We start from the raw sequence: 26,945 nt of genomic DNA, 5'->3' as shown, positions 1-26,945 counted from the left end.
AGCTTCCTGTAAATTGATCAGACCTGTCTTTACCTATAGATTTTTCAGCTGTCATGAGGAATGCTGTCTTCATGGCACAGCTGTGGGAGTGAGGGCAGCAGAAACTCTGTCTGGAAGAGATGAATGTGTGGTCACGTAAGGAGAAGACAAAAAAGCATAAGTCTTCTGGATGTGCCTTTGCACAAGAGGGATTTGGGGATTTTTGCAGGGATGAAAATGGCTTTTCTTGGTTCCAGTGCACCCTGAAAAGCCACATGAAGTAGCATTTCTGTGCCCATTTTCTATTCCTTTCCAATGGCAAGTTTCAAGGATACATATTCTACTGGTTGAAATCATGAATCATCAAAAAGGTCCTAGTTCGTGAGCTGGACCAGCCTGGATTCTGCAGCCTGATGGTGGGCTCCTTTGCTGGGAGTGTGGCCCAGCATCATCAAAACCTCATTGCACCCCAAAGGGCAGGATGGCCCTGCTGCTGCTTCCACCTCTGCCCCCATGCCCATGTCAGCTGTGTCCCTCTGCTGCCTGTGATCATGCAGCACCAGAGACATCACATCCACCTTTTTTTTTCTTTTCCCCATTTGAATGAGACACCAGAACAGGCAGCACCAGCTGCCACGAGCCCCCATCACTCCTCCTTTAGCTTTTGGAGAAGGGCAGTCTCTCAGCCGAAGTCATATGTGCACTTCCATCCTTTCTCCGTGGCTTGGGTCGCACACACAGTCTGCTTTTATAAAGAACATCGGTGTTGCACCAAGATATGGACCATCATTTTTGTGAAACTGCTGAGTACCTGCTTTCTTTAAGTCAGAGCCCTTTTTAAAAAATGAGTTGGTCATCTTCTAATTTAAACTAACATCTGTAGAGCTGAAGATCAGGCCTTCCACCTCAGTTAACCCAGGTAGAGCCATCATGGGGACTTTCTTCTCATTTCTTCTATTATGTGCATTAGCTCAATGAGAACATACTAATGCACTGAAAGTTGTTTAAATTTTTATAGAAGTATTCATTTTTGAAATATGCCATGCAGGCTCCTAGCAGTTAGGTAGGCTACCCAGAGCTCCTCACTGAAGGCACTGCTCTTCCCTTCAACTTGTGAGGCAGATGCACAGCATCCTAGGCTTTTAGGAGCCTGCTCAGGCCTGAAAGTTGATTAACCCTTTGTTGGGTCATGCCTGAGTGTGATCTGAATTTATAATGTGCTGTCACTTCCAGAAACATGTGTTATTATCATGCAGGTGTCCTCTCTCTGAGAGGTGCATATGGAGAAAGCAGACTGGGTTAGCAGTGAACTGTGGTGGATAATGGTTGAGATGTGTGTTGGTAGCTGATCTCTAGGCTGTGTTTCCATACTGGTCTTAATGGTGATGCTTCTTGAACTGTTTCATTTCAGATTTTAGCCTGATGCAGCCTCTTCTCACCAACCTTACTGTATTTACTTTGGTCCTACTCTTCTCAAAAGCCCTTCCCTCCCACCCCCAAGGTTAATTAGTAATTTGGTAGGAAGCTGAATCTCCTCCCCCAGGAGATGCTGTAAGCTATGCCTGTGCTGTTCATGAGTTCAGGCCGTGGCATGCTGCCATCAGATGTGTTAGATGAGGCCTCCTGAATGCAGAAGAGAACAGGATGCAATGAAAGGAAAGGGCAAAGTCCTCTGTGCCACCATATCAGCAGGGCCCCATCGTTGTCACTCTGTGAACCTCTGGCAATGTGATAATTTGATTCTTGAGGTTTTGCATCACCTAAACTATCCAAAAGAGGTTGAGAGAGAGACAGACCATTTTTATGTGAAGCAGGCATAGCCTTGGCATCTGGCTCTGTCCCCTAGATCTCCCAGGGTCCCTTTTAGCACTATTTCCTGTTTTCATATTACTAAAAGCTGGACTGAAAACTGAACCTCACCCTTAATTCTTTTTCCATTTTGAATGTAGCAAGATAAATAAGTGTTGTTTTACATAAAAACTAAGCCTTAGAAAAGTAGACAGATTTATTGAATTACCTCATAGCAAAATGAGTGTGTTTCATTGTCACTTTTTTTTTTTTTTTTTTTTTGTTCTAGCAAGAATTTTTTTTTTTTAATCTACTGATGCCATGGGGAAATAGCTGCATTGGCTATGAAATAGAGAGAGGGCACCACACACTGACCACTCCAATAATGCGCACCAGTAAATAATGTGCAAGAGCTCAAGGATCCTGATTTCTGAATATATAATATATTAGAAGTTAAGCTGTTGGAAAAGCACACAAAAGACTCCCCTAAACCTCCGTAAATTCTTATACTTTAAATTAGAAATAAAGTAGTCTCTTTTTCATTAAATGATAGGTCTTAGCAGTGCCTAATATTCAGTTCATTGCAAATAGTACCAAATTTCTACATATTCACCACATATATTTTATTGCTGTAATTTGTGGTTCTCCCAAGCAGAATAATATTTTTACTTCACTGAATATACCTGTGCAAGTTAAAGGTCTCAGATGTATTCCTTTAAAGTGACAGTTCATTCCAGCTAGGTTCCTGCTTTATATCAGTACTTAATTCATTTAAAAGTAAGTATAAAATACAATGTCATCCTTCTTAGTCCCAGATTCAAGCAGTGGGGAGCCAAATCCCGAAACCCATGAAGTGTTCTCTATTCACACTTGGGCTCAGAGCACACATTTTGCTGCAGGCTGCTCCCTTAATGCGTTTACCTGCGTGCTTTGTTAAGTAAATAGACCCCAGCGCCAGCCTGCCCAGGATCCGCCTGTGTGGCAGCCTGGCTTGCTGCAGCCTTGCCGAGAGCACTGCAGGGACTCCCGGCTTCATTCCTGCTCCTCTGGTCAGCTCTGCAAATACGGGGAGGGTTTTCTGTGCTGCTTGGTAGGCAGTGATTAATGACTGCTTGGTGTGGCGGGGAGATGAGGAAAACAGGTGAGGAGGATGCCTGTGCACAGCAGAGAGGGATTTACTCAGCTGGGCTTTGAGTGGGGACAGCCTAGCGTTCAGATGAACCAGCGCATTTAATGCTGCCTTCTGGTCCGTACCTCTCAAGGAGGCAGCTCTGCCCATCTGTGTTGCACTGCACAGACATGCACACAATCTCTCCCTTCCCCCCAGCACATCTGGAGCATGAACTGGGGAAAAGGCATGGGAGCCTTTCACAGTTCGTCAGGGCATGATCTCCTCTGAAACATCTGCCTCTCAGCTGAGATTCTGTTGACTCAAAGTACTGAGAGCTGAAGCAGAAGAGGAGATGAAATGAAGACTCCTAAGCAATTTTCTGCAGTACTTGCCATAGCAGTTTGTAGATGAGTGTGAGTGTCAGAATAATTTCTTTAGAGTGTTTTAGGAATGAGCCTCAAAGTATGAGCTGTGCCAGTACCTTTGTGTTACACATGTGAGCGTGTGTGCATGTGACACACACTTGGGTTAATTGTTTAAATCTTAAAAAGTTGGAAGTCACTGCTCTGCATATGAGTGTGCATATGATCACACACACACACATACAGCAAACATGCGTTAATTACTTAAACCTAAAAATGCTAGAAGGCACGCCTTGATTCTTTTTATTTTTTGTCTTCTCTTTTTAAGTAGCAGATGTTGTTAAAATTTACACCAGATTGTAAAATCTGTTCCAAAGGACCAGTTTGAAGTCTAACATCTCCTTCCCCTGCTCTTCCCTTGCTCTCCAAAGTGGTTGCAATAAAATCCCACCTCTCCAGTTACTTTGTAGGTGTTCCCTCAGTTCAGAGAGGAGAAAAACGTGTCCCTTTGTTGTTCATCTCTGTGGAAATCTTTTTCTGATTTTGATGGACATTTTACTACAGCATCCAGTTGGAGACACTTAGGAATAACTACTATTGACAGAGGCAATTGATACAAAATCCTTCCTGACCGTTCTCTCATCAGCTAAAGAGAAGCGGTGTTTCACCTACCAAAGCGTTATTAAAGGAAACTCAGCCATAGCAGCTGGTGTCAGCAATATGCCTTGCAATCAAATGAGAAATATGGTAGATACTCCAAGACATGAGATAACTGCCAAGGCTTATTGCAGAGCAAAGAGCTTTTCAATAAATGTTTTCTCTGAAGAGCATCAGATTTCACTCACTTCTCACAGCTCAGACATGCCTTGGCAATCATGATTAGCCTCATTTGGGCCTGTGGAATCTATTATTTTATAGCTAGTCTCATAGCTGGCAGGATGACAAACAGTTTATTCCTCTTTGGAGAGAAATCTGACCAAAAGACACAGAGCTTTAATTCAGTGCTCCCCCACCTAAGATATTTTTCCCTTCCCACCTATTGCTTAAGGCAAGACATTTAATGTTTGCCTTGATGGCCCTGTCAGGCTCTTGACATCCCAGATTTATCTCTTGCCCAGATGAGGACAAATCTTTTAATGAAATTCAGGATTTTGTTCCTTTTAAAGTCAGGTGTAAGGAGGGTTTACAGTTCATCCAGCAAAGAAAGATATAAAAGAGCTATGGAAATAATTATTCTTAATTTGCTACATTTGCCTAGTTGCCCTGTGATCTTTCTGTGCGTTTGACATCCCAGAAGGAGGAACTAGTAGGGTGCTGGTTATCCAGGACTATTTACCTGACCCAATTACACATGGGCTGAATGAGCAAAGGGAGTAAGACCTAGACTTAAACTTGCTTACCAGAGCTCTTTGGGGTTAGATTTTACCAGGCAAGTTTACTTATTTCCCAAACAGCTGTTTTGTTGTGGGATTTTTAACCATTCTGTCAGTTTGTCATTCTGTACTCTGTCTCTGAGCACTCCTGGACTGAGCTGGCAACACTGGGAATTAGGGGTATGTTCCTGCCCTGAAAAATCATACTCAGCAACCCTGGAGGATCAACACCTGTTTCCAGCACCTCTTGGTCCACCTCTCCATGCACAGATGCCTTTCTTGGTGGATGGGAGCAGCATCTTGGTACTCAGTTTGTGTCTAGACCTTTTTCAGGGGGGCACCATTAAATAAATGTTCTTGGAACTCAGCTATCTTTATTTTTTTTCTTTTTAGAGTTGGAGCTGCAAGTAACGTACAGTAATGCCTTTCTCCCATTTATAAAGGAGTAAAGGAGCCCGCAGCCTGGATGAGGTTTAATTCATGTCTCTGTTGAGGAGACTGGATCTCCACATCTCGCTCATCCCAGCTACGGGGCTGTGTTGCAAAAGGCTGATGGGTGCTCAGCATCAGGCTCTTCAGCAGCAGCAGGAACCAGCTACAGAATAAGTGCTGCAAAGGGTCAGCCCCATAGGGCTTACCTCCCATTCTGAGTCTCTACTTTCATGGGTTTTTTTACTTTTCTTTTTCTTTTTTTTTTTTTCTGTTATGGGAGAATGATGTCCAGGTGGCTGATTCTGCTGTAATTTAATGGCAGCTCAGTCATCTGCTGTCGTAGTGGAAACAATAAGAGGCCAACTGCCAAGGAAAGTTTGGCTGAACGACCTATAGCCATAATTGAATTTTGCACAGTACTTGCATGGTCCTTTTTTTCCCCTCTCATGCTCACTCATCTTGCTGCTTCTTTTTAATTGACAAATTTAAAAGGAAAATTCTGGTGCACAACAAGCTGAGAGTTGCAGTGATTTCAGAAGTTACTGCTGTTTTTTGTATAAACTGGTGTCAACAGAAGGATGTGCTACTTGCCATAGGGTGACAACTGAAGTCTGCCTGGCTCTTTTTTTTACTTTTGAAGGTGGTGAGTAGTGGCCAGTGCTCTGACAAACACTTTGACTAGCATAAACAACTTTTTTCCTTCCCAAATTCAGGGATGAATTAGTTTTACAGATCGTTTTATCTTTGGAATGGTGCTCTAAACATAAAATCTCATCTACAGAAGAGATTTATACACATTAAAAAATCAGATATTTCTTCTGAAGATGAACTTTGAATATAACAATTCTTGCTGCTTCTTGTCTTTCCAGTGCAGTATATTTCAGGACTCATTATATCTTAAGTGAATTATCTTTACTTGAGAAAAAAATATTTATCTCTTGGAATAATACATTTAGAAGTGCAGTGCAATCACATTCAGTATCTGCAGAAGCTGATTAAGTGTCTGCTTCTTCAGAGAAGCCAGTCACTGTGACTGCCACCTGGAATAATAATGAGAGGAGAGAGGCAAAAAAAGAACAGAAATTATTCACTGAATTTCGGGAAATCCAAATGTTTGCAAAATCGTTGAGAACCAGCTTGCTGTTTGCTGCTCTTGCCGGGATGAGTGCGCAGCAGGGATCTGTTTAACCCCAAAACCCCGAATCCCTGAGTTTCATTTTCTTCCTGCAGAAGTGATTTTTGCTTTTTTCTTAACAAAATATTTAAAACCATAATTTTTTGTGTGGTTTGGTACCTAAAATTAGGAAATGAGGTAATAGCATTTAAGCTCCTAAAATTTACCTCAGGGGACAGTGCCATGGAAAAGCATTTGTTATTGCGTGGGTTTGAGGGAGAGTCCATATGAGGGCTCTGGCCTCTGATGCCTGTCATCCATGATGCGAATGTCTTAACAAAAAGATGGAATTCCCCCAAAATAGCCTGAAGTTTGATGTATGATACACAAGGCAATTTTGCAGGAAACCATTATTTTTTTCATCTTACAGAAACCTCTAGTGGACAAGACTCAAAGTATGTAAGCGGTTTCCTGGGTCCTGATGACTTTAAGTTATACTGACAGGTGTTTTAACATTAATAATCCTTAGTTTTATTATAGTGAACATCTATTAAATTTAGTTATTATGTATTAAAAAGCAGACTGAAAGCAATGACATTTTAAAGAAGCCCAAATTAATGGTTTGAAAGGTTTCACAAATTTATCAAATGAATGGAAATCTAAGGAGAAAAAAAAAATCCACTTACGAAAAACGACAGCTTTGATTTCTGCAGATCTATAGATACCATATTTAAGGATCTAATTTAGGTTGTGGTTCATGGAAGTGTAGATTATTGACATTTCCAATCTCTGTACTTCACAGCAAAATTAATTAGGAGGTGATAATTTTTGGAATGTGTTACACGAAACCATTGTAACTCACAGTACTTGTAGAGCGCTTTTGTTTGCTGATGCTTGGGTATTATATGAAAAATGTAATATGGAAGCTGAGCAACTGAGATTATTCCTCCCTTTTATTAAATAAAGGATTAGCACTTCATTTGCTGTAAAAGGCAAGCATTTCTCCTGTGAAATAAATCAAGACAGTTTTTTCCCAGTCTTATAGGAGGGAGTATAATGTGCACACACAGGTACGTACAGTCAAGAAGAGAGATGTATTCTATTTACTGAAACCTTAAATTTTCTTGGAAAGATAAATAACGTTACAGACTGACTCCTGCCATTGTAATAATTTAAACCTGAATAAACTTTAAAGCTTAGCTTTTAGAATAGTTTTGAATCGGTGGAGAACTTCAACAGGAAGGCTTGAGGTTGAATGTTCTTTCATAACAGAAGTTGTCAGCCACAAGAAAGATAATTTGTGGTGATATAATTGATAAGAATAATGTCTTACTCCTCTGGCTGGAGAATGAAAGTCTGAGTGCATTACATTCAAGTGTCAGGTTGCCCTTGGACTTCAAAGCCAGGTAATGTTAATGGGGTCTGTTCCCCTTTTAAATGCATTGTAGAAAACCTGTCACGTTGAGGAGAAAAAGAAAATAAAAATTGTAGTAAAGGAGGATTTGGTGGCAAAAAAATGGAAAGATAGCAACAGTATGTATTTGCAAAGTAGTCTCAGAAAATCGAATTCATCCATTTTCTGTGCTTGCTTCTGAACCAAGGCCCAAAAGGTCTTTCACTGTTGCAAGTTCAAACTTTTCACATTAAAAGCTCAGAAAATAAGTGTTTCACTGGGACTAACTTAACGACTGAAGTGAAATTGTGATTTGGGGACAGCTTGGTGTGGAGGATGGGGATGAAGGCTGGTCACTGTGTCTTCTGTAGAGAGGACAGCTGCAATAAAGGGACTGAAACCAAAGACCACTGTATTCCTATTTGCTTTCGTTTGCTTAGAGGCAAAACATCAACTGACCTTCTGCTGGCTAGAGCTTGCTGCAGTGGATGTGACTCTGATACCATTATTAAGGCATTTGGGGTCTGGTGGGCCACCCACCTGCACAAGGGGACCGCAGGCTTTACTAGAAGGAGAGGGTGGATGAGAGAAATGGTGGCATGTATTTTGTTTTGTGTCTGTACTCCACAGAGTGAGTGCTGAATTTGGCTATGTGGTCTCTTTTGTCATTTTAATTATGTGCGGGGAGAAGAAAAAGAAGCAGAGACAGGTACTTCTGCAGCATTTTGAACTTTAGATTTCCAGAACATGTCACATAAATGCTGAGCTAGCTCTCTTACCTTTTCTTCTGGTAAACTGTGTATGAGGGTTTGAGTGTGTTTGAAATTATTTTTTGAACCTAACTTTTAAAAAACAAGTATTTTCTTTTTTTAATGAGGCTGTGAGCAACCTGATCTAGTGGAAGGTGTCCCTGCCCATGGCTAGGTGGTTGGAACTAGATGATCTTTGACGTCCCTTCCAACTGAAACCATTCCACGATTCTAAGATTTTCATTCCCTGGGTTTAGATATATTTATTTTAGATCTGCTGCTGCAGAGCTCAGCTTTCCTCCTTGTTTGTCCATTGATATCTGCCTATATACCACCTGTAGAGCAGTAGAGTACCATGGGTTTGAAATGTGTTCAGGTGTGGTCCTCTTCAGCCTCGCTGGCTGGATGCTGGTATGAGGAAGCAGAGGGGTGAGTGAGAAGCTGATGACCCTCCTGCAGTATCTTGCCCTACTACTCTCATGCTGTCTCTGATCTATCAACTGCTGCATTTCCTCAGGGACCTCAACCACTTTGGTAAAATGTGGATGTTAGGAACAGAAACTGCTCAGGACTACGTTTTACTGGACCCTGTTACTATCAGTGTGACTGGAAATACCTCCTACCCAACAGTGGATTTCCCTACAACCTAGAGGGCAGAGTTTCTCTGTCACTGACTTACAGGGTCCTGTGGTCAGTGATCTGCCATGCTGGATGTGCTGTGAATCTGATGTTGCCCAGTTGTCTAGACTACTGCTTTCTATTTTGATAGGTAAAAGGAAGTCTGTTATCAATGCATGCTGGGATGCCCTGAATTTTGAGTATGTCTCTTGTTTACTTTAACCTTTTAGTAGGCGACTGTGACTCCAGGACCCAGCCATGACTTCAAAAAAGAAGAGCAAGCTCTACAAGGGCATGCTTTGGGGTGCCTTACTAGATTTGCAGGTTCTCAAACATGTTCCTGTTCAACCTAAAACTCACAGATAGAGCTGTGTGTTGGGGAGAAACATGTAAATTGGGAGAGCCTTCTGTGGGTGCTGTAGGGAAGCCCTCATGTCAAAGGTTGAAAGAAATGTGGATGCTTGAGGTCTAGAGAATTACAGAAAGAAAGAAGAGGCTGTAGATCCCAGACCACCCTCATATGGGAAGCCCTGATAAGAGGCACCTTTGGGACTTGGTTTGATAGTCAGAGAGAGCTGCAGTGCTCAAGTCCAGTGCAACAGGGCTCAGGGCCAAGTGGTGAGTCATCTGTGTGATGGTCACCATCTTGCACCGTGGGTCATCTTTCGGGACCAGGCCTTCTGGGGATGTTTCTCCCTAATTTGTTTCCTAGTGTGGTGATTGCTTTTCAGCTTCACCTGCCTATGCATCAGGTCCAGTTGGTTGGTGGGTGCGAGATGCAGCAGTCTGGCATGAAGCACCCTTGATGTGGCTGAGATGCTGCATCTTGTGCTACTAAGGTCAGCCTCAAAAACCTGGGTTTTTTACTCCTATTTTGTCAATTGACTATGTGTTTAACACTGAGTCTATTAATTATTAGTCTGAGTGTATTAAATCAGGCTGATCTGTAAAGGACAGGAACAGGGAGTGGATGTCACTTATTCTGCTATTAAAAATCTACCCTGAAAAACAAACAAACAAACAAACAGCTAACAAAGTACAGGGCACAACTTTTTGCTCACTTCTCACTCTTGTAATTGCCTTTTAACATCTCCCTACTCACATAATTTTTTTTCCAGGAGTTTTGTACTGCTGTTGTGTGGGTTTGAAGCAGTGCCAGGGAGACAGCTCTCTATACGGCTCTGCCGCTGTGTGGTTGTGCCTTAAATGGTTGAGTGCAATTCAATGTGGTGGTAAGAAAATGAGCAGTCAATGTTGTTCAAGTGTTAATTGTACCAGAGTGTGTTTTCAGAATCTCAACCAGCAGTGCTAAGAACATTTAATTAATGTTTTTGTGTGATTTCTCTGAATGGGTGGCAGGAATTTGCCTGATCGCTTGGGGACAGGCTGTGGTGACCCATGATTGCACATTGTCCTCGGTTTTACTTCCATCTGAAGAAACATGAGAAAATCACTGTACGTGGAAAGTCTTGTTCGTAACTTCCCTCAGACCTGGCAAGTGGTTCTTTGATTTCCTTTGGGCCTCAGGCACTGTTGAAGCCAATGGCACTGGCCTGCAACCAGCATATGAATTTGAGGAGAAATATCCTTGTTCTCCTCAAACGCAGAGATAGCAGGAATGGAAGATCTCGCTGTAAGAGTAAAAGTTGTGTATGCCTGCTTTTTCTGTAGATCCCTGTAGGAAGGTAAGGTGGCCCCTGTGCTATCAGCAGTACTTCAATTCTGTGGACTGGCACAGGCATTACAGAGATGTAACATTGTCTAATTAGGTGAAATTAAAAAAATTCCACTGTTTTTTCAGAAGACAGTTTTGCAGTGCTGTGTTGTGTCACTGAAGGGATAATTGGACTATAATTAGACCCTTCCTTTTAGTATTGCTCTATGAGGTAAATCCTCCAAGCCTCTGATGCAACCTCTTTGAAAAATATGGCCCCCCAATATAAACTGAGTAATTACTGCCATTCAAAAGCATTAAGTCTTAAATCAGCAGAGGGAAAATATGTATTTGGGATACATACAATGGAAACAGCATGCAGCAGGTCAGCAAAACACATCTGTATTTGAAATTATAAGAGAGCTGGATATGGCACTGACCGCTAATAACACATATGAGCTATTCAGGATAAGGGTAATCAACACTTCAGGTCACCCAGAGCAGCTGGCTGCAAATATATTATCTCCTCTAGAAGCTTCTCTCTTTGTGCTTTACAATATCACACTGTTGTTCGAGTGCATTACAAAAGCTTTTGCTCATTTGAAAATGTAAATTGCTACCTTCTATGCTGCCAGAGGTACTGTATACCATCAGCCAGAAGAATCAGCATGAAGCCATGCATTTGAGGATCTGTCATGTTGCCTTCTGGCTTTTGCCAGAGACATTTAATGTTTCTCTGAATACCTTACTTAACCGTGACCAGCCACAGCCTGGGACGGGGAGTACAATTGCTGTGCAGTTTTCTCCAATTGCTAAGTCTGGAGCCTTTTAATCTTGCTGGCTCTTTCCCTTGCAAAATCAGGTGCTTGCACTCAAATGCATTGTCTCTGTTCCCCAGAGCCCTGACAGCCACATGCTGAAAACATTTGCCTTTAACCTTAACCTGTTACAAAGTAGAAAGGAGCCTGAATCAAAGCCCAGGTAAAAAAGGCTGCTGAAGTTTGGAAACACTCGTTATGGGAGCTGCATTTGGCTCCAGCTTTGTGCCTCCCTGCACGGGGAAGTGTAGATCCAGTGTCTGGCCAGTGCATTTGTAGCCCTATCCTGGAATTGTTCTGCTATTGAGCCTGCAGTTTCCCATCCAAATAATTGAGACTTTTGAATGCAAAGAGATTTGCAATCCCAGCACCAGAGGACAGTCTGGAAGGGGCTGGAGTGAACTCTGAGCAAGCAAAATCAAAGCACATGTGCATACCTTTGCATTCTTGTCTCGCTTCTCTGAACAGAGATCCCTCTGCTGTCAAAATCATACTGGTTTGCTGGCAAGTTCTCACTTCTCCCTCTGATATATTATGGGGCTTGTCTTCTCTTACCCCTTCAGGGAAGAGGCCCTGAGGAACCAGCAAACCCCAGGTCTGGGGTTGCAGGAGATGTCTGTGTCCCCACCACGCTGTAAAAGACAGGGTCTGTGCCACAACTGCAGGAAGCTTTTGGATAAGGCCCCCCAAAAGCTTCTCACAGGAGGTTGCTTGGTACAGAAACTAGTACTGAGCATTTAGCAATTAATAAGTGCACTGCATTTATTTATTCTGCCTGCAAGGGGCTTTGTCTGAAGGGACACAGCCTCTTCAGCTGCATTATGAGACATGGTGAATAATTCAGCAAAAAATATCCAGCAAGTTCTGGGGTTGGGCTTTTTAAATAGTGCTTAGATATTTTTAACTCATCAACACTTTAAATCTTTGGGATCTTATAAGTCATATAAATATTACAATATTTCAAATGTTTGGGTTTTTTTTCTCCTCAAGTCTTACTAAAGTTTGTTTCTCCAAGGATATAGGACAGGACTCTACAAATATCCAACGACGTGCTTCATTTAACTCTCCTAAGTTCTCTTTTTGTGTCACAAGGAAATATTCTCCTGCTTTAAGTAGGGATCTCTGTTTCACAGGACTTTGGTGAAATACATGAAGATGTATGTTCTATAAAGTTTCTCCCTGGAATTTTTATTCTATACATAAATCTGTATCAGTCATATTTCAGTTTATGGGTATTTCATTTTGCTCTATGAAACTGGTCCAAGGTTGCTGCTGACACGATATTTCAAATAGTTCAGGGGGCTCATTATGTCCCAAGTGTTGAGCTTTTTTTTTTTAATCTTAAAGATTTTTCTGAAGTTAAAATTAATCTGTATTTTGTTCAGCTTGTCTGCATATTATCCAGTGTATATCAGAGGAAAGGTTTATATATATATATATATAAAATGTTCACATACTAAAGTAAATTAATGAAACTTCCTTTTCATATGGAAGAGGTAAAGAAAAATACCTGGCCAATACAGTACCATTAATCTATTCTCTTTTCTCCTTTCTCTCTTTACCTCTCTCTCTACAATAGAAGTGGAACAAAAAGGTAATTAAATACCTTTCAAATTATATATATATATTACTTATGTATAGGCTAAGTTATTTAACAGTTTAACGTTTTAGTTGAAATACTTTGTCATTAATTCTCACTACCTTTTTGTTAAAGTTTATTTAGTATCTCTGCTGCTCAACTTCACCGGATAACTCATTTTTGCTGAAAGGTTTTTTTACCACTGCCACTTTTTTTCATTAAATTTCTATTCAAAGGCTTAGGTAACTCACTCTTCTCCTACCCAAAAGAATTTGGAAAATATGCATATGTACGTATGTGCATAAGTATACTAATTATGGCATAAAAGCCTCTTGGAAATGGCACCTCTTTATCAGCAACTCTGTGTGGTTACTTAGACTCCAATGGATCTATACAATTTTATGCCAGTTATTGAATCTGATTTTCCTCCCATCTTGTTCTGCAGACAACATTACCAATTTCTGCATTTACAAAAATAATTAATTACACTCCGAGCAGGAAGTGTGAATGTGGGATCCCATCTTGCCATCCCCATGCTAACGGAAGTACGTGGTGGGATACCTCTTCGTGCTTCCCAGCTGCCCATCCTGTCGTCGTGGTTACGGTACCACTCACGCCCGTGGAGATCAGCATTACAAATAACCAACATGTATTCTCCCCCCAAAGCTGCACACGCACCTCCGAGTCAGGAGGCTGCTAGCGGGGATGACGAGGGCTAAACGAGCTGGTTTTGCTCTGCAGCATCCCTCCTTTTGCCTCCCCATCCAGCTGGCCGGCCTCTTGGTGTTGGCGTTCCTGTGGTGCCAGGGTCAGCTGGGCACCGGCTGAGCCTCCTCCCAGGTGTTGGGCATGCCCTGGCCCCTCTCAGCACCCCCCACCCCACCCGAAGTCTGAGCAGCAAAGCATCCCAGTTAGTCAAACTGCTCCTCTGTGCTCCTCTCATGTAACAATAGAAGGTATATGTTTTTAAGTTTGAATTACTACTATATTTAACAGGACATTTTTTTAACTGATTAAAATCTAGACCTTGGGTTCCTCTCCAGCGAACTTTATTCTTTTCCTTCCTTCTTTCCTTTCTTCCTTCCTTCCTTATCTTTTCCTTTCAGCATCCATATGTCATTCATTTTTAATTGTGTGGACTGCATGTTTCATGTGTCCTGTAGCAGCTTTGAAAATCTCATTTCTAGTTATACTACAGATGGTTGTTTCCCCCCAACTCCCTTTGCTTAAAACACTCCTCTGAGTTGCTAAGGGATTCGCCTCTGCTTTGCTATTGGTACCCTTTAAATATTTAATATCACTTGGGCTGTAAGGATGGGAATTTCTTTCTCTTATTTCCATTTCTAGGCCACTCTTCTATGGGCTGTTCAAATAAATATGTGGATCAATTCCCTCGGAGTTTAGCCCTTCACCCAGTAGGTACAGATTCACTGCAGAATATAATTTGGAAATACAAACCCAGAAATCCTTTGGGGGCACATATTCATTTCAGAGTTTACAAAGGCGAGTGGTCCAAGTAAGTACACCTGTAAAAATAGATTCGAAAAGCAATGAGAAAACAAGCCACAGTTAATAGAAAAAGCAGGGGGGGAAATCAGTTCGATGGAGCAAATCTTGTTCTAGAGACATGGAGGGCAGCAAGGTTAGTCTCTAGGTACAAGGCATTGCTCTTGGGTTTCCACTGGTCTCAAGTGTCCTCTACTCCAGGACTAGAAGCTTTTGAGATGCTTGGGCCGACCACCCCTGAACTGTCGTTAACTTTGTTTTTCTTTCAAATTCTTTTCCCCGATAACAGTTTTTCTTTGCCCCGGACTGCTGAAAGGAGTGTACCAGAGCGAACACTTATTTGAATCCGACCACCAGTCCGGTGCCTGGTGCAAGGACCCTCTGCAGGCATCTGACAAGATCTACTACATGCCCTGGACACCGTACCGGACAGACACGCTGACGGAGTACTCCTCCAAGGACGACTTCATCGCCGGGAGGCCAACCACGACCTACAAACTCCCGCACCGGGTGGACGGCACGGGGTTCGTGGTGTACGATGGGGCTTTGTTCTTCAACAAGGAGCGGACCAGGAACATCGTCAAGTTTGACTTGCGGACAAGGATAAAAAGCGGGGAGGCCATCATAGCGAACGCAAACTACCACGACACCTCTCCCTACCGCTGGGGAGGCAAGTCCGACATAGACCTGGCTGTGGATGAGAACGGGCTGTGGGTAATCTATGCAACAGAACAAAATAATGGCAAAATAGTCATTAGCCAGTTAAACCCTTACACGTTAAGGATCGAAGGAACGTGGGATACTGCCTATGACAAGAGGTCAGCTTCGAATGCCTTCATGATCTGTGGGATTTTATACGTGGTGAAGTCTGTGTATGAAGATGACGACAATGAAGCCACAGGGAATAAAATAGACTACATATATAACACTGACCAAAGCAAGGATAGCATGGTGGATGTGCCCTTTCCAAACTCCTACCAGTACATTGCTGCTGTGGATTATAATCCCCGGGACAACCTGCTTTATGTATGGAACAACTATCATGTTGTAAAATACTCCTTGGATTTTGGCCCACTGGACAGCAGAGCAGGTAAGAGTTTTAATGCCAAAACAAATTCTAAATTGTTTCTTTTGCAAATAAGGTGTAAAATTGAAGTACACGCCTGTCTTACTGATCTGCTTGAGTTTCTGTAAATTAACCTGCACCACAGAACCTGTGATGGTTATTAAGACATTTATATGTGCAGAATATTTTTTTTGGTCATAGTTGAAATAAAGTGTACAAAGGAGTATGCTATGCATAATTAACCTGAAACAGTTTCCAAATGCCCATGCTCTTCCTCACATCACAGGGGTAGCAGTCTTTTCTGCTTGAATTTTCTTTCCTATATCATCAAATTGTTTTCCCTTCTGCAGGAATTTCAGCCAAAATAAAATCTAAAAGATGCTGTCACTGCAAACATCTGGAGAAAAACTGCCTGCCAGTTTAAATTACTTTGTTTCATTAAGCTGGGGGAGTTTTGTCTGTTTAGAAAAGCTGAGCCTAATTGCATACATGCACCCACGAGTGTGTGTCTAGAGTCAGGAGGGGAATCAACACTAAAATCCTACACATTCTTGGTTTATTTTCTGTAAAGTTGCTCTAGGGTTTTTTTAAAGCATTTCATTACTTACTGTGACTTACTGTACTTTCTCTCAGAGAACTATCTGACCCCCAGAGGTTTCCCAGCTTTTCCACCTTTTTCCCCTCTTAGAAATTGTGCTGGTAATTACTTAGTAATGTTCCCTTAACTTTATCAACTTCTTAATCATTTCACAAGTATAAAGTTGCCACTTTATTAGTAACATGACTTAGCCTTAGATTGTGGTCTAACTTGTATGACAGTTCAAGAATTTCCAAACAGCATTTGTTCAGTCATTTTCAAATGGTTGCTTCTATATGTGATTTAGTCATAGTTCAGGTAGTTCCTGTGGTGGACTGTGTATTTTGAAAGGCTGAAAAAGTAAGAAAAAAGATGTTATTAATGTAATTTGGACAGTAAAGTATTCAATTCATAACATGGCTATTTCTAAAACGTTTCTTTTTGGAAGCAAGAAACTTCAAAGTGGGTAAATGGATTCAGGGTTTCAAAGTGCAAGAGAAGTCAAAAGGTTTCTGTTGCTGAGCATTTCTTTTTTTTTTTTACTGTGTGCAACCTCTTACCATATAATAAAAATGTACCAAGAAATGCTGACAGAAATTGTGGATATGAAAATCTGGGAAGGGTTGGAATAAAAGCATTAAAATGGCAATTAAATTCTCATTTTTATTCGAAAATGTAAGGAAGGGGAGAAGAAAATCTTAAGGAGGCAGATGAACAAAAACCGAGTGACTGTTAAGCCAGGAGTAGAGATATTTTTGATGATGTTAACCTCTGCAAAATCTCAGATGAGCAAAAAATGAAGTAATACTTCTCATTCTCCCAACCTAATGATCAGCATGTACTTTCTGAGTCTTGGAGTGAAGCAGAGTAATTTGTGAGCTATTGGTTATCCCCAAGGAGTGAGAATCAATTGTATCCCTTCTATTTCACAGGCTTTCCTTTTCAGTGAATTATTTCCAGGTATTATAATGGACTCTCTGCTACCGCTTTTTCATTTGGTGACTGTTGTCAGTAATAGTATCTTATATAAAAAAAAAAAAAGAAAGCTGTAATCAGTGAAAAACCTAAATTTTGTGCTTTCCCAGAAAAAAAGGAAATTGTTCTCCTTTTTTCCGCAGTCTAAACTGGTGAGATGAGACAGCAAGGGAAAACCTTGCAGGGGACTGAAAGTCCGTGTGGTGCAAGGATTTGATTTGTCCTTGTTGCTCTCTTGTTTGGAAGATAAATTAAAATCCTACAGTGCTTTAGATTGCTGAAGCAGTTTTTAGGTTTGGGTGGTGGGCATGAGAGGGTTAATCTGGTGTCAGGGAATCTGGTGACCTTCTCTGATGTTCCTGTTGTGCAATTTTTGATAGCTTTGTAATGTGGACGTGAGGCTGAATTTTACATGCGTTCCTCTTCTTTGAAAATTGTCAGGATTTCCTTTTTGGCAGAAATCCATAAGGATCCCATTACCTCACTATTTTATGGGTTTAGAAGACTTTTGAGAGGACTGCTCTAACAGCAACTGAATTTTTCAATGAGACAATTTGAATGGGCCAAGGCATTTCAAAGCGAAGAAAAATAACTTTGCAAGGGGAGTTTAGTGCTCCATTACCACATAGCCTGATTAGTGGGAACATTATTTTATGAATCAGTCAAGCAGAAGCACTGATTTTTGAACTGAACAGGTGAGCAAACACTTGCTTGATACCAGGGGTTTTTTTGCAGAGAGGAGCCAGGAGACCAGATCTGCATGATGCTCTCTTCCAAATTCAATGCAACTCATTTTCTGGCTAGCACCAAATTTCATGCTGCATTGCTTTACATGTAACACTAAATATATGGTTGGCTTGAGCCCAGTTCCTCCACCAAAGAGCAGAACAGGAGCCAATATGACACTGGGAAAGCAGTGAAAACTGAGGATATTTTTATTTGTTTTTTAGATATTTATTTTTTTATAGAGTGGATTGTGGATATGTATTTTCCTTCTTGTTGAAAATTGTCAGTGTTTCTCCATATTAGAGCAATGTTCAATGCAGCCATTTTCCATAGGGTTACAGTTTGAGTAGCAAAATATTGTAAACAATATCTGCTTAATTAGAAAATAAAAAAAAGGTTGTAAAATTGATGGGTTGAACATATGGGTTGTTAAAAAACAATTAAGACTGAAGTTTTAGAAGAGCTCTTAAACCCAAAAATTGGTCGTAACAAGAAAAGTGATATATTTAGCTACTTAAATAGTAACATATTTGAAACGTATTTGAAATCACTAGTATCATACATTTCAGAGATATCTAAAATAAAAAACAGATTCTGGGGACTCCAGTTCACTTTTCAGTCTTTTACCAAACTGTCCAGAGAAAATGAGAGTAGACAGGAGTTGATAGTAGTTTATAGGAAAAGCAGGGATCACATCCTCTTGCTGTTTACAGTGTCTTAACGTTTTCTGTGATTTTTAGTTAAAGAGCTGTGCATATAGGTTTGGAACATATTTGAGATCTTCAGTGTTGTAGAGCATCTCTCACCCACTGTTTAAAAAAATGGGGTTTTACTCCTCAGAGTAAATGAGTGTCAAACCCTGGAGTTTCTGTGCTCATCTTCTGTAGCAGTTGAAGTTACCAGGGAAGACAAAATATTTTGAAGTGTTAAAAGTTGAGTTTAGCTAATCTAGAAGCATTTCAAGGCTCTTGATGGAATTAAACCCAATTGTTCATTATTCTCAGAAACGGGAAAAACTGCATTTTAAGGATTTATCCCACTGTTTTTTTCCTTTTGTCTGGGGTTGTTTTTTCTTTTATCCCAAATGTGTTTTTGAAAGCAAACACTGCTCAGTGCCTTCAAGTCCCAAGAAACAGATCATTAGTGTCTACCCTCAAGAACTGAACTTGAAGATACCAAAAGCCTTTGAAGTGTATTTTCTTTAAGCTGTTTGGCCTTAGAATGAGCTTTTTGGAGGATGCTTCTTCATAACCCCTCCCGAGTTTTTGGGTTATTTCTTTGTAGCTGGTGTTGAGTTTGCTAATTTGGAGTGATAGTAAGAAAAACTCTGCACCTCATCACATTCTTCAAGAAGTTAAACCCAGAACAGTGTTCAAGTTATTTTTTTGTGTGATAAGCAGAGAGGGAAACAGAAGGCTGTATTGACAATATGAAAATTTTCTGCAGCCTAATCAGTCTTAATATGCACCAGTGCTACCTGTTTTAATCATCACCCACTTGTGATGCATTCTGCGCAAATAAATTCAAGAAAATATCAACAAACCCTCCTCTCCAAAAACGGAAAGTGCTCCCATCCTGCTTCCCAGTGCTGTGCTGCATACAAACTGCACATCTCACGGTTTTGTGTCTCTGCACCTCCCTGCGCTGTTCTGGCTCCTGCTTGGGCACCAGGTAGGGGTTTCTGGGCAGCAGAGAGACCAGAAGTTTTGTCTTTAAATGACTGGGGTACCCCGTGCCAGTGTTGGCAGCTCTTGCTGGGGCTTGGGATGTGCCGACTGAGAGTTCAGGTGCTTAGGTGGGGACTGGAGCCTGTCCCATAGCTTGACAGTGAAGAAGCCCAGGGAAGATAATCCAGGTTGATAATCCCTCTGTGCATATCTGGTACTTGAATGTCCTGGCAGCTGTTCCCAATGATGTGGGACATACAGACCTCCTATTCATGAGAAGATGTTTTGAATTATGTCCAGGGGACCCAAACATTATCATAGGGGGTGTTTAATAGATGTATGAACTTAATAAATAAATATGCCTAATACATAAGGAAGACAGTGGTATTGTATGTAGGACTCCTAATACAACCTCATTCTGCTTAAGTGGTGTCCATAGATTGCATATTAACGCTGTGGACTGCCATTCTGATAACCAAATGAGATACAAAGGTTCCGTCAATATCTGTGATAACTTAAAAGCCTCAGAGGGTGCATGTCAAAATTTTATCTTCCACATTTTGCCAAGTATTGTGGCATGCTCTTTTGATGTGTGATTGCAACCGTTTTATTCAATGAGAATGTCTGGGCTGTTTTGTGTTTTTTCTTCCTGAAGCAGTTTTATAATGCAGATAAGGTGAACCCTCTGTCCTCATAGTATGCTAATTAAGTGCATTTGAGTCTTGGGTAAAAGATGTGGCAGTATGGTGATGAATAAGAACTTTAAACACATATGACACCTCGTTAAAATGTAATTTTCACATCATAAATCTGAGGCCTTTCCTTTGACAGCTGAGTAATGTGGATAGTGGGCAGAGGATCTTGAATGTTTCAAAGCTGTCACGTGTTAATAGGTAGCTGAAAGCTGCTTCCTGCACTACTTACCTCTAACGCCCTACATCCTTGCCCGAGAACGCATCGAAAGGGCTGCAGAATCTTAAATCCCACTTGTGCACAGGATATGAATTGCCATCGCTTCAAGATCCCACTGTGATAAGCCACGCTTACCATCTCTGAAGCTGAATCTGAACTGCGTTTTAAAAGGCCGTCTGAGCCTTTCTGATGAGCAGCTTCTGGTGGACAAGGGCCATTTTTAGGGAGCTGCTGAGTGTTTAATTGCAGCTGCTCCTGTGTTTTTATTTTCCAGTTGCTTTCCTCCCATCTAGGAGCATCCCTGACTCACTCCTGTTTCTCTTCATTGCTTACAGTGACAGCTGCTGGTTGCACAGTGTTGCTGGAGGTTTTCAGAGAGATCAGTGCTTCATTTCAGGAGCTTCTGCTAAACATGTAGCATGACTCGGGCCCTGGCTTTTATCCTCTAATATTTGCCTACATATTCATGTTCCATTTATTCTATAAATATTTTAGTCCCTTTTTGCTATCTAAGGCAGAGAGACATGTCTAAGTTTGGAGGTGAAAAAAGCGGTACATCTTTAATAACAAAGCAGGCATCTCAGCCTACATTTGCTGGGCAGACAGTATCTAAAGTTCAAAAGGACAGGAGGAGATTTCATCTACCCTGGAGTATGCTGGGATCCAGAATTGCATTTCTACCCCATTTTGAGACCTGGTCTGTCTCCTCATTTTTATCCTGTTTTAAATTTGCCCTCTTTGTAAAGCAGTGTTTGAGTAAACAGTAATAAAAAAGCATCATACCACTGGAGACTTTTCTGAAACTAGGGATTTCTGCTTTTTGTCCAGAAAGCTGGAGCTTGAGCTCTTTCGTCTACTTTCTCACAAAAAATACTTTAAAAGTGCAAGATCCCTCAGCTTCAAAATGCTCCCTTTGCGGAACACTTCATAAATATTAATACTGTTTGGTTGGCACAGTGGGAGTATCTTCAGTGTCTTTCCAGTATGAATAAATATGTGGTTGCTCCCTTTTCCCAAACAAAACTGTACTCCTCTCAGTAGGACCATGGAACAGCAGATATCCTTACCAAAGAGAGCTGGAGCAACCCTCCTCTTCTTCAGTTCACTGCTCCTGCTATGAGGCACCTATGTGAGCCAGCCTGAGAAAATGGTACAGCAGACCTAACTCATCCATAAGCTAAACGAGGATACTGCTGTTATCTTCTTAGGAGATCAGTTGTTACCATTGCAAACCAAATGGGAATGAAGACCTACATGCCATGAAGTCGCAGCCAAGATCCATGGGCTGGGAGCACTTGGGTACTGGGCTGGTGGGCAACCAGGATGGCTGAAGTAGGAAAGGGGCAGGAAGAGACAAAATTATTAAGCTAAACTTCACTTTCAGGCTTCAAAACAAAAGGAGACCAGAGACTTCATCACTTCATAATCCTGTCAAACACTATGAGGGAGAAAGCACCTTGCCAAGAACGTGTCTGAAAAGCTGAGACGGCTGTTTCTGGCAGCAAACTTGGGATGCAGATAGTGGGGTAATTGCGTAGGGAAAAAAACATTAACTGCCAGTGAAGGATAGTGGCTTTTCCTCTTCTGCAGCGAGCTCTTCAGTGTAAGGAATCAGCCTGGAGTTGTGATTAATTGTCATTTCATTAAGTTCAAGACCACTGGCTCACACTGACATCAGCCATGGCTTATCAGTTCGATGCACCAAACACTTGACACCAAATCCAGCCACGAATGTGCCAGCACTTTGGGTTGGAGCTGTTTGCCAGTGGCAGGGAGCGAGAGATGACACATAGCAGATGTCCAAGACCACCTTTTGCAGAAGAGAGGGATGGCATCGTGTGCTAGGGACAGCCCATGAGCACTGGGATTTTAAACATGGGGTTTTAGTGATCAGTGCATCATTTATCCCTTGGTCAGCAGATGTAGGTGGCTTACATGCAGCATTGGAGCTCTGAACAGGGTTGGGGGTTTAACCCAGCTAGACACTCCAGAAAGTTCCCTTTTTGAGCTGCTGCCTCTGCCAGCTCCTCTCCTCCCACCCCCAAAACAGGATTATAAACTGCCAGGCTTTTTCTCAAGGCATTAATTACCCTCTCAGCTTGTGCACCTCAAGGCTGGCCCTGTGTCGTGAAAACACCTTCTGCTCCTTGCAGTTCTGCAGTGGCCTGGCTGCAGAACTGGCCTGCAGAGCCACTAGCCTGGCTTGGGTTGTGGGATCCTGGATTTTTTTTTTTTTGCTACTGGGTTTTTGAAAGGAGCAGCCTTTGTTCCTGCTCCCCATTGAAAATGCCTCCATCATGGTGGCTCATGGGTCTGGATCACTCTCCTCCCTTGTCTGCCACTGATTGTGTTTGTTCTGGAAATGACTACTGTAATATTTTTAGCAGCACTTATTAAGACTTGTCTCCTGAAGTCTAATTCAATGTTGTTAATTAACTTCTTCAATGCCACAAGCACTCTGCAGTGCTGCTATGCCAGTTTATCTTTTTTATCTTCTTTTTATCATTTTTTTCTTTTTTTTTTTTTCTTTAAACCAAGAAAACAGATATGGATGCACTGCCATATTCTGTTATAGAGTCAAAGCAAGCAGAGTATTCCTTGGATAACCTTCTTTCTGCCTTGATACTCGGGTTAGAGAGGGGTAAGAAGCTCTTTAGGAGTAAGCTACAAAATTACTGAACCTTTACAGGGAGGTTTTACAGAGCCTTCTCTTGACTTCAGGCACTTGTGGTGATGTCCCTAGCAGCTCCCCATCCTTAATATATGACAGTAAATCAACTTTCCAGAGTTGCTGAAAAGCACAACATAATGGTGCTGATTAAAAAATGCCCAAGATATACGTGAAGAATGGAAGGGTCAGTGTTATGCTCAGAAATCCAGCTGTACTCTTATGGTAGAATTGGATTTGTTGGGTGGATGATAGGAAGGGAATTTAGGCTGAAGGGACAAAAATAATCCAGGTAGATAGTTTGAAGATCTCCGCATTCAGAGAGAAATGGGACCAGCAATGAGGGGCTGTGAAATGATAGTTGGTGATGCTGTCAAAAACCTGAAAGGCGAATATAGGTAGATTCCAGAAAAAAAGGAGGCAATAACTCTGAAGCACACTTCCTGAAAGTGCATTTTGGCATTAGTAACTATACTAAATTAAGAGAGCAGAGTTGGGGGGGAAGGGGTAAGAAGTACCTTTCAGGTGAATCTACCAAGTAAATGTTGATATCATGAAAACGTTTCTAGGGCAAAATCTCAAAGTTCCTGGAGAGTTTCAGCTCAGCCTTTATTCAGATAAATCCTCTGAAACTGGTGGGAGCTTGGGCTGGAGGCTTCAGGAGCAAGTCCTCAATCAATTTTAGTTTGCCCTGGAAGGAGTTGCATTTTGCCAGTGAGAGGCTTTTTGACCTCTCAGTTTGTGTCTAAAGAATCCAAAGAAAATATATAAATTTTAAGCTGGAACAGTTAGTGAATATCCATGTGAATTTGAGTCGCAATATCTGCCCTACATTTTCATGTTGAAAAGGCTCTTTTTTAAGGGTGTGCCTCACGATAGGAGGGCGAAGCAGATGATAAAGGCTTAAGGTGAAAGAGATGTGTCCAAGAAAACAATGTAGCGATTGTTTGCTGTAACGGGATTTCTTCACTGTAAATAGGATTTTTGCTTGATTAAAATGTGCTGAGAGGAAACAGGGCTTAAGGCAAGTTTCACTGAAATACGGGATTCAGTTAAAAAAGACTGGCACTGAATAGGCAAATTGGGTGCTTCACGTTACGTAGCTCCTCGGGTCTGTGTTTTCACAAAGTACCACCTGCTCGAGACTGAAAAAGGAGGGGGAAAAGAAAGCAAAGAAACATGAGAGCTGAAAACTATAGAAGTTATGTACTGGTCATGACAGAAGATAGGAAAATCAACTGCCTTTATACTAGTCTGAGCTGGCTTACTGGGGTGCCATTCACACTACCCTCAAATAGCTGGAATAAATTAACACAACCACTGGAGAGATGAGGCATTAGGCAGCTCTGCAGTCCTTTTTCATCTGTTGATGTTTAGGACAGAGACAAGGAAAGGGCTCTCTATGCTGCAGGCAAAGAGAAAAAATAAAGGTGACATCAGGTATAGATATGACAGCGGAGATGAAGTCCTTAGTCCACTCATAAGATCTTTCCAACATACTGTGTGAGGAAAAGCTTTTGTGAGCCCCCGTGTACTGGCCCCTCTGTGTTAAATTATTCCCTCTATCCAAGGCATGCATGAAGGATGCTGCGGCTCACTAGGGTTGATCAGCCTGGATTCATGTGATGCTTTGCGCTCTTGTACAGCTGAATTAAGCAAACGGCTGGTGATGTTAATGTGAACACCGAGGCTCCAGGAGAAGGAAATACTGAGGGAAGGCTGCATGGAGAAGAAAAAGAGGGGATTTTTTTTCTTCTTTTTTTTTAGAAGGAGAGGTAATAAAATGTATTTGCTTGATAGGAGCATATTGTGTACACCGGAGGGATTAACAGCAGTGAATATTTCTGGCCTTCTCCTCATAAGTGCTTGGTTTTCTCATTGGGCAGTGAGTGCCAAGTATTTTCTTGGTGCAATATTGAGTGTGTTAGAAATTATTCACAAGAAATATCCTTAGAGTGATGAACAGATTTTATTGATAAAAATGTTGTACTCTTCACCATGGCAAGTATCAGGCTGAGCGAAGAACGCCAGCACCCAAAAAACCAAGCCAAGGTGGAAAGTGCTCTGGCAAGTTTCTGCTTAATTTGTGAAGTTTAAGGTGAACATTCATCCAGAATTTTGTTGGGAGAGGTGCCTGTGCTTGGTGCCTTGCTTGTAAATATAAGCTGTCTTTATGGGTAAACATGAGCTCAGTGGGAAGTAAATGAAGCTTTTGGGTAGCCTCAAACTGCATGGTCAGAACACGGTGTGTTGTGTAAGGCTGCTGTAATGTGTTCTTTTCATATAAATGAGTTTAAATTGACTCTGGTATGAAGAGTAGAACAGAGAATTAAATTAGATTAATAGATTTTTTAAGACCAGAAGGGACCATTAGCTCATTTAGTCTGACCTCTGTAATGCATTCTATTGGATTTCATCCGCTTCCTCTTCTACTGAGCCTAATGATTTGACTTTAACTGAAGTGTACCTACCAGAAAGGCACCCAGACAATCAGTGCATTACTTCATGGAGTGCTTTTCTTGGTTGGATATTCTCCTCCAGAGTTAGAGGTAAAATAATATTCACATTTTAAATGTTTTGATTGTACCGCCTGGTTAGTGAATCTTTTTTGTACTTGTTTGCATCATATATGAAAAGGCAAAAATGGGCTGCTTGAGTTGTACTCTTTGGACCTTGCTCAGATAGTGCTCTGGAGGTTGCCTTCTGTGGGAGTTACTGGTAGGTCTGAGACTTTTTATTTTATTTAAGACATTAGGAACTTGTTACATGCAGTGGGAAATTCCAGAATAGACCAAGAGAGCAAATAATTCACTAGCAATGAGAAAATAGCTTTCTGGGCACTAAAATCAAGAAAGCCTTCTACTTTTAGGTGTATACTTTATAAAGAGTGCCACTAAATGTGTGTGTAAACTCTGCTTTTTAATTAAAATAAATTACCAGTCTGCAGAGCTTGTATACTGCTCTCTTAATGCCACTTCCATTTTTATTTGAATCAGGGTGGTAGGGAGTGACATTTAAACCTCTGAGTTTGTCATCAAGTTCTAATTTTCTCGTTGATGAGAACATCTGTCTGTTGGAAAGGGCATAAACTTGTTCCAGCAGTTTTTGCATAAGGTACTGAAAGATTTAATTCCAAATGGGTGTTCTGATTGTTGGCCTGTCTTTTTCTTTTAGCTTTGTTTCCCACTCTCTTTTTAAAGGAGCCCATATTTACACTGAGTAAAGAAAAGATGATGATGCAAGGGTGTGAACTGGAAAGGATACAAGAAATATTTTGGTAAATAACCATTAATTGTATCAAGAATGTTGTTACGCTAGGTTTTTTGTGTCAAAATGTGTTGGCAAATTCTGGTGGAAAGAGATTGCAGTTTTCTTAATAAGCAAATCTAAATTTGCTGCACTAAAAATGGCTTAATTTAAATATAAATACTTTTTTTTGCTTCAGACACCATTTTCTGTGATATTTTGGATAAACTTCACCTTCAGGCATTTCTTTATGGTTATTAATCACTTGAAAGAGGCTTTATCAAGGCTGTGGCTTTTTTAGATTAAGAATTGTGAGAGTAGGCACGTTAACCCCTCTTTTCACTGGAGAGAGGAAACCTTAAAATGGACACGTATCAAGGAAAGCTAGGGAAGTTCTTTCTTCCCTTTATAGTGTAATTAGTGACCAAAATGTTCCTGCACAAGTTCGGAAGTAATTTCTGCAACGTAGTTGACAGTGTATGCATCAGCTAAAACCACCTTAAAAAGTCTGGAATTAGCCAAAATGACTCCAAAATGTCTTTGGGGCTAGCTGGTATAGGGTAATGCCAATGGGAGTTTTGTGTTGCCGATTTCTGTGCAACTTGATTTGCACATGAAAGCGGTAAGCATTG

General features: G+C 41.2%; 1 protein-coding gene across 19 annotated transcripts in view; it reads left to right on the top strand.

Annotated features, from left to right (window-relative positions):
• Positions 1-26,945, top strand: part of ADGRL3 (adhesion G protein-coupled receptor L3) — a 508,900-nt gene that overhangs the window by 315,398 nt on the left and 166,557 nt on the right. For 15 of the 19 annotated variants that reach the window (XM_050337727.1, XM_050337726.1, XM_050337714.1 and 12 more), the window contains 2 exons: positions 12,971-12,985; positions 14,766-15,566. In XM_050337727.1, coding sequence (XP_050193684.1) covers positions 12,971-12,985; positions 14,766-15,566 — 816 coding nt within the window. The remainder of the gene's footprint in view (positions 1-12,970; positions 12,986-14,765; positions 15,567-26,945) is intronic. The other 4 variants (XM_050337709.1, XM_050337722.1, XM_050337720.1 and 1 more) reach the window with 1 other exon arrangement.

Source organism: Myiozetetes cayanensis, unplaced genomic scaffold, assembly GCF_022539395.1.
Source record: "Myiozetetes cayanensis isolate MyiCay16 unplaced genomic scaffold, myiCay2020 scf7, whole genome shotgun sequence".
In the NCBI taxonomy this organism is placed as follows: Eukaryota; Metazoa; Chordata; class Aves; order Passeriformes; family Tyrannidae; genus Myiozetetes; species Myiozetetes cayanensis.
The sequence above is the reverse complement of the archived record's forward strand: the minus strand, read 5'-3'. Positions and strand labels throughout refer to the sequence as shown.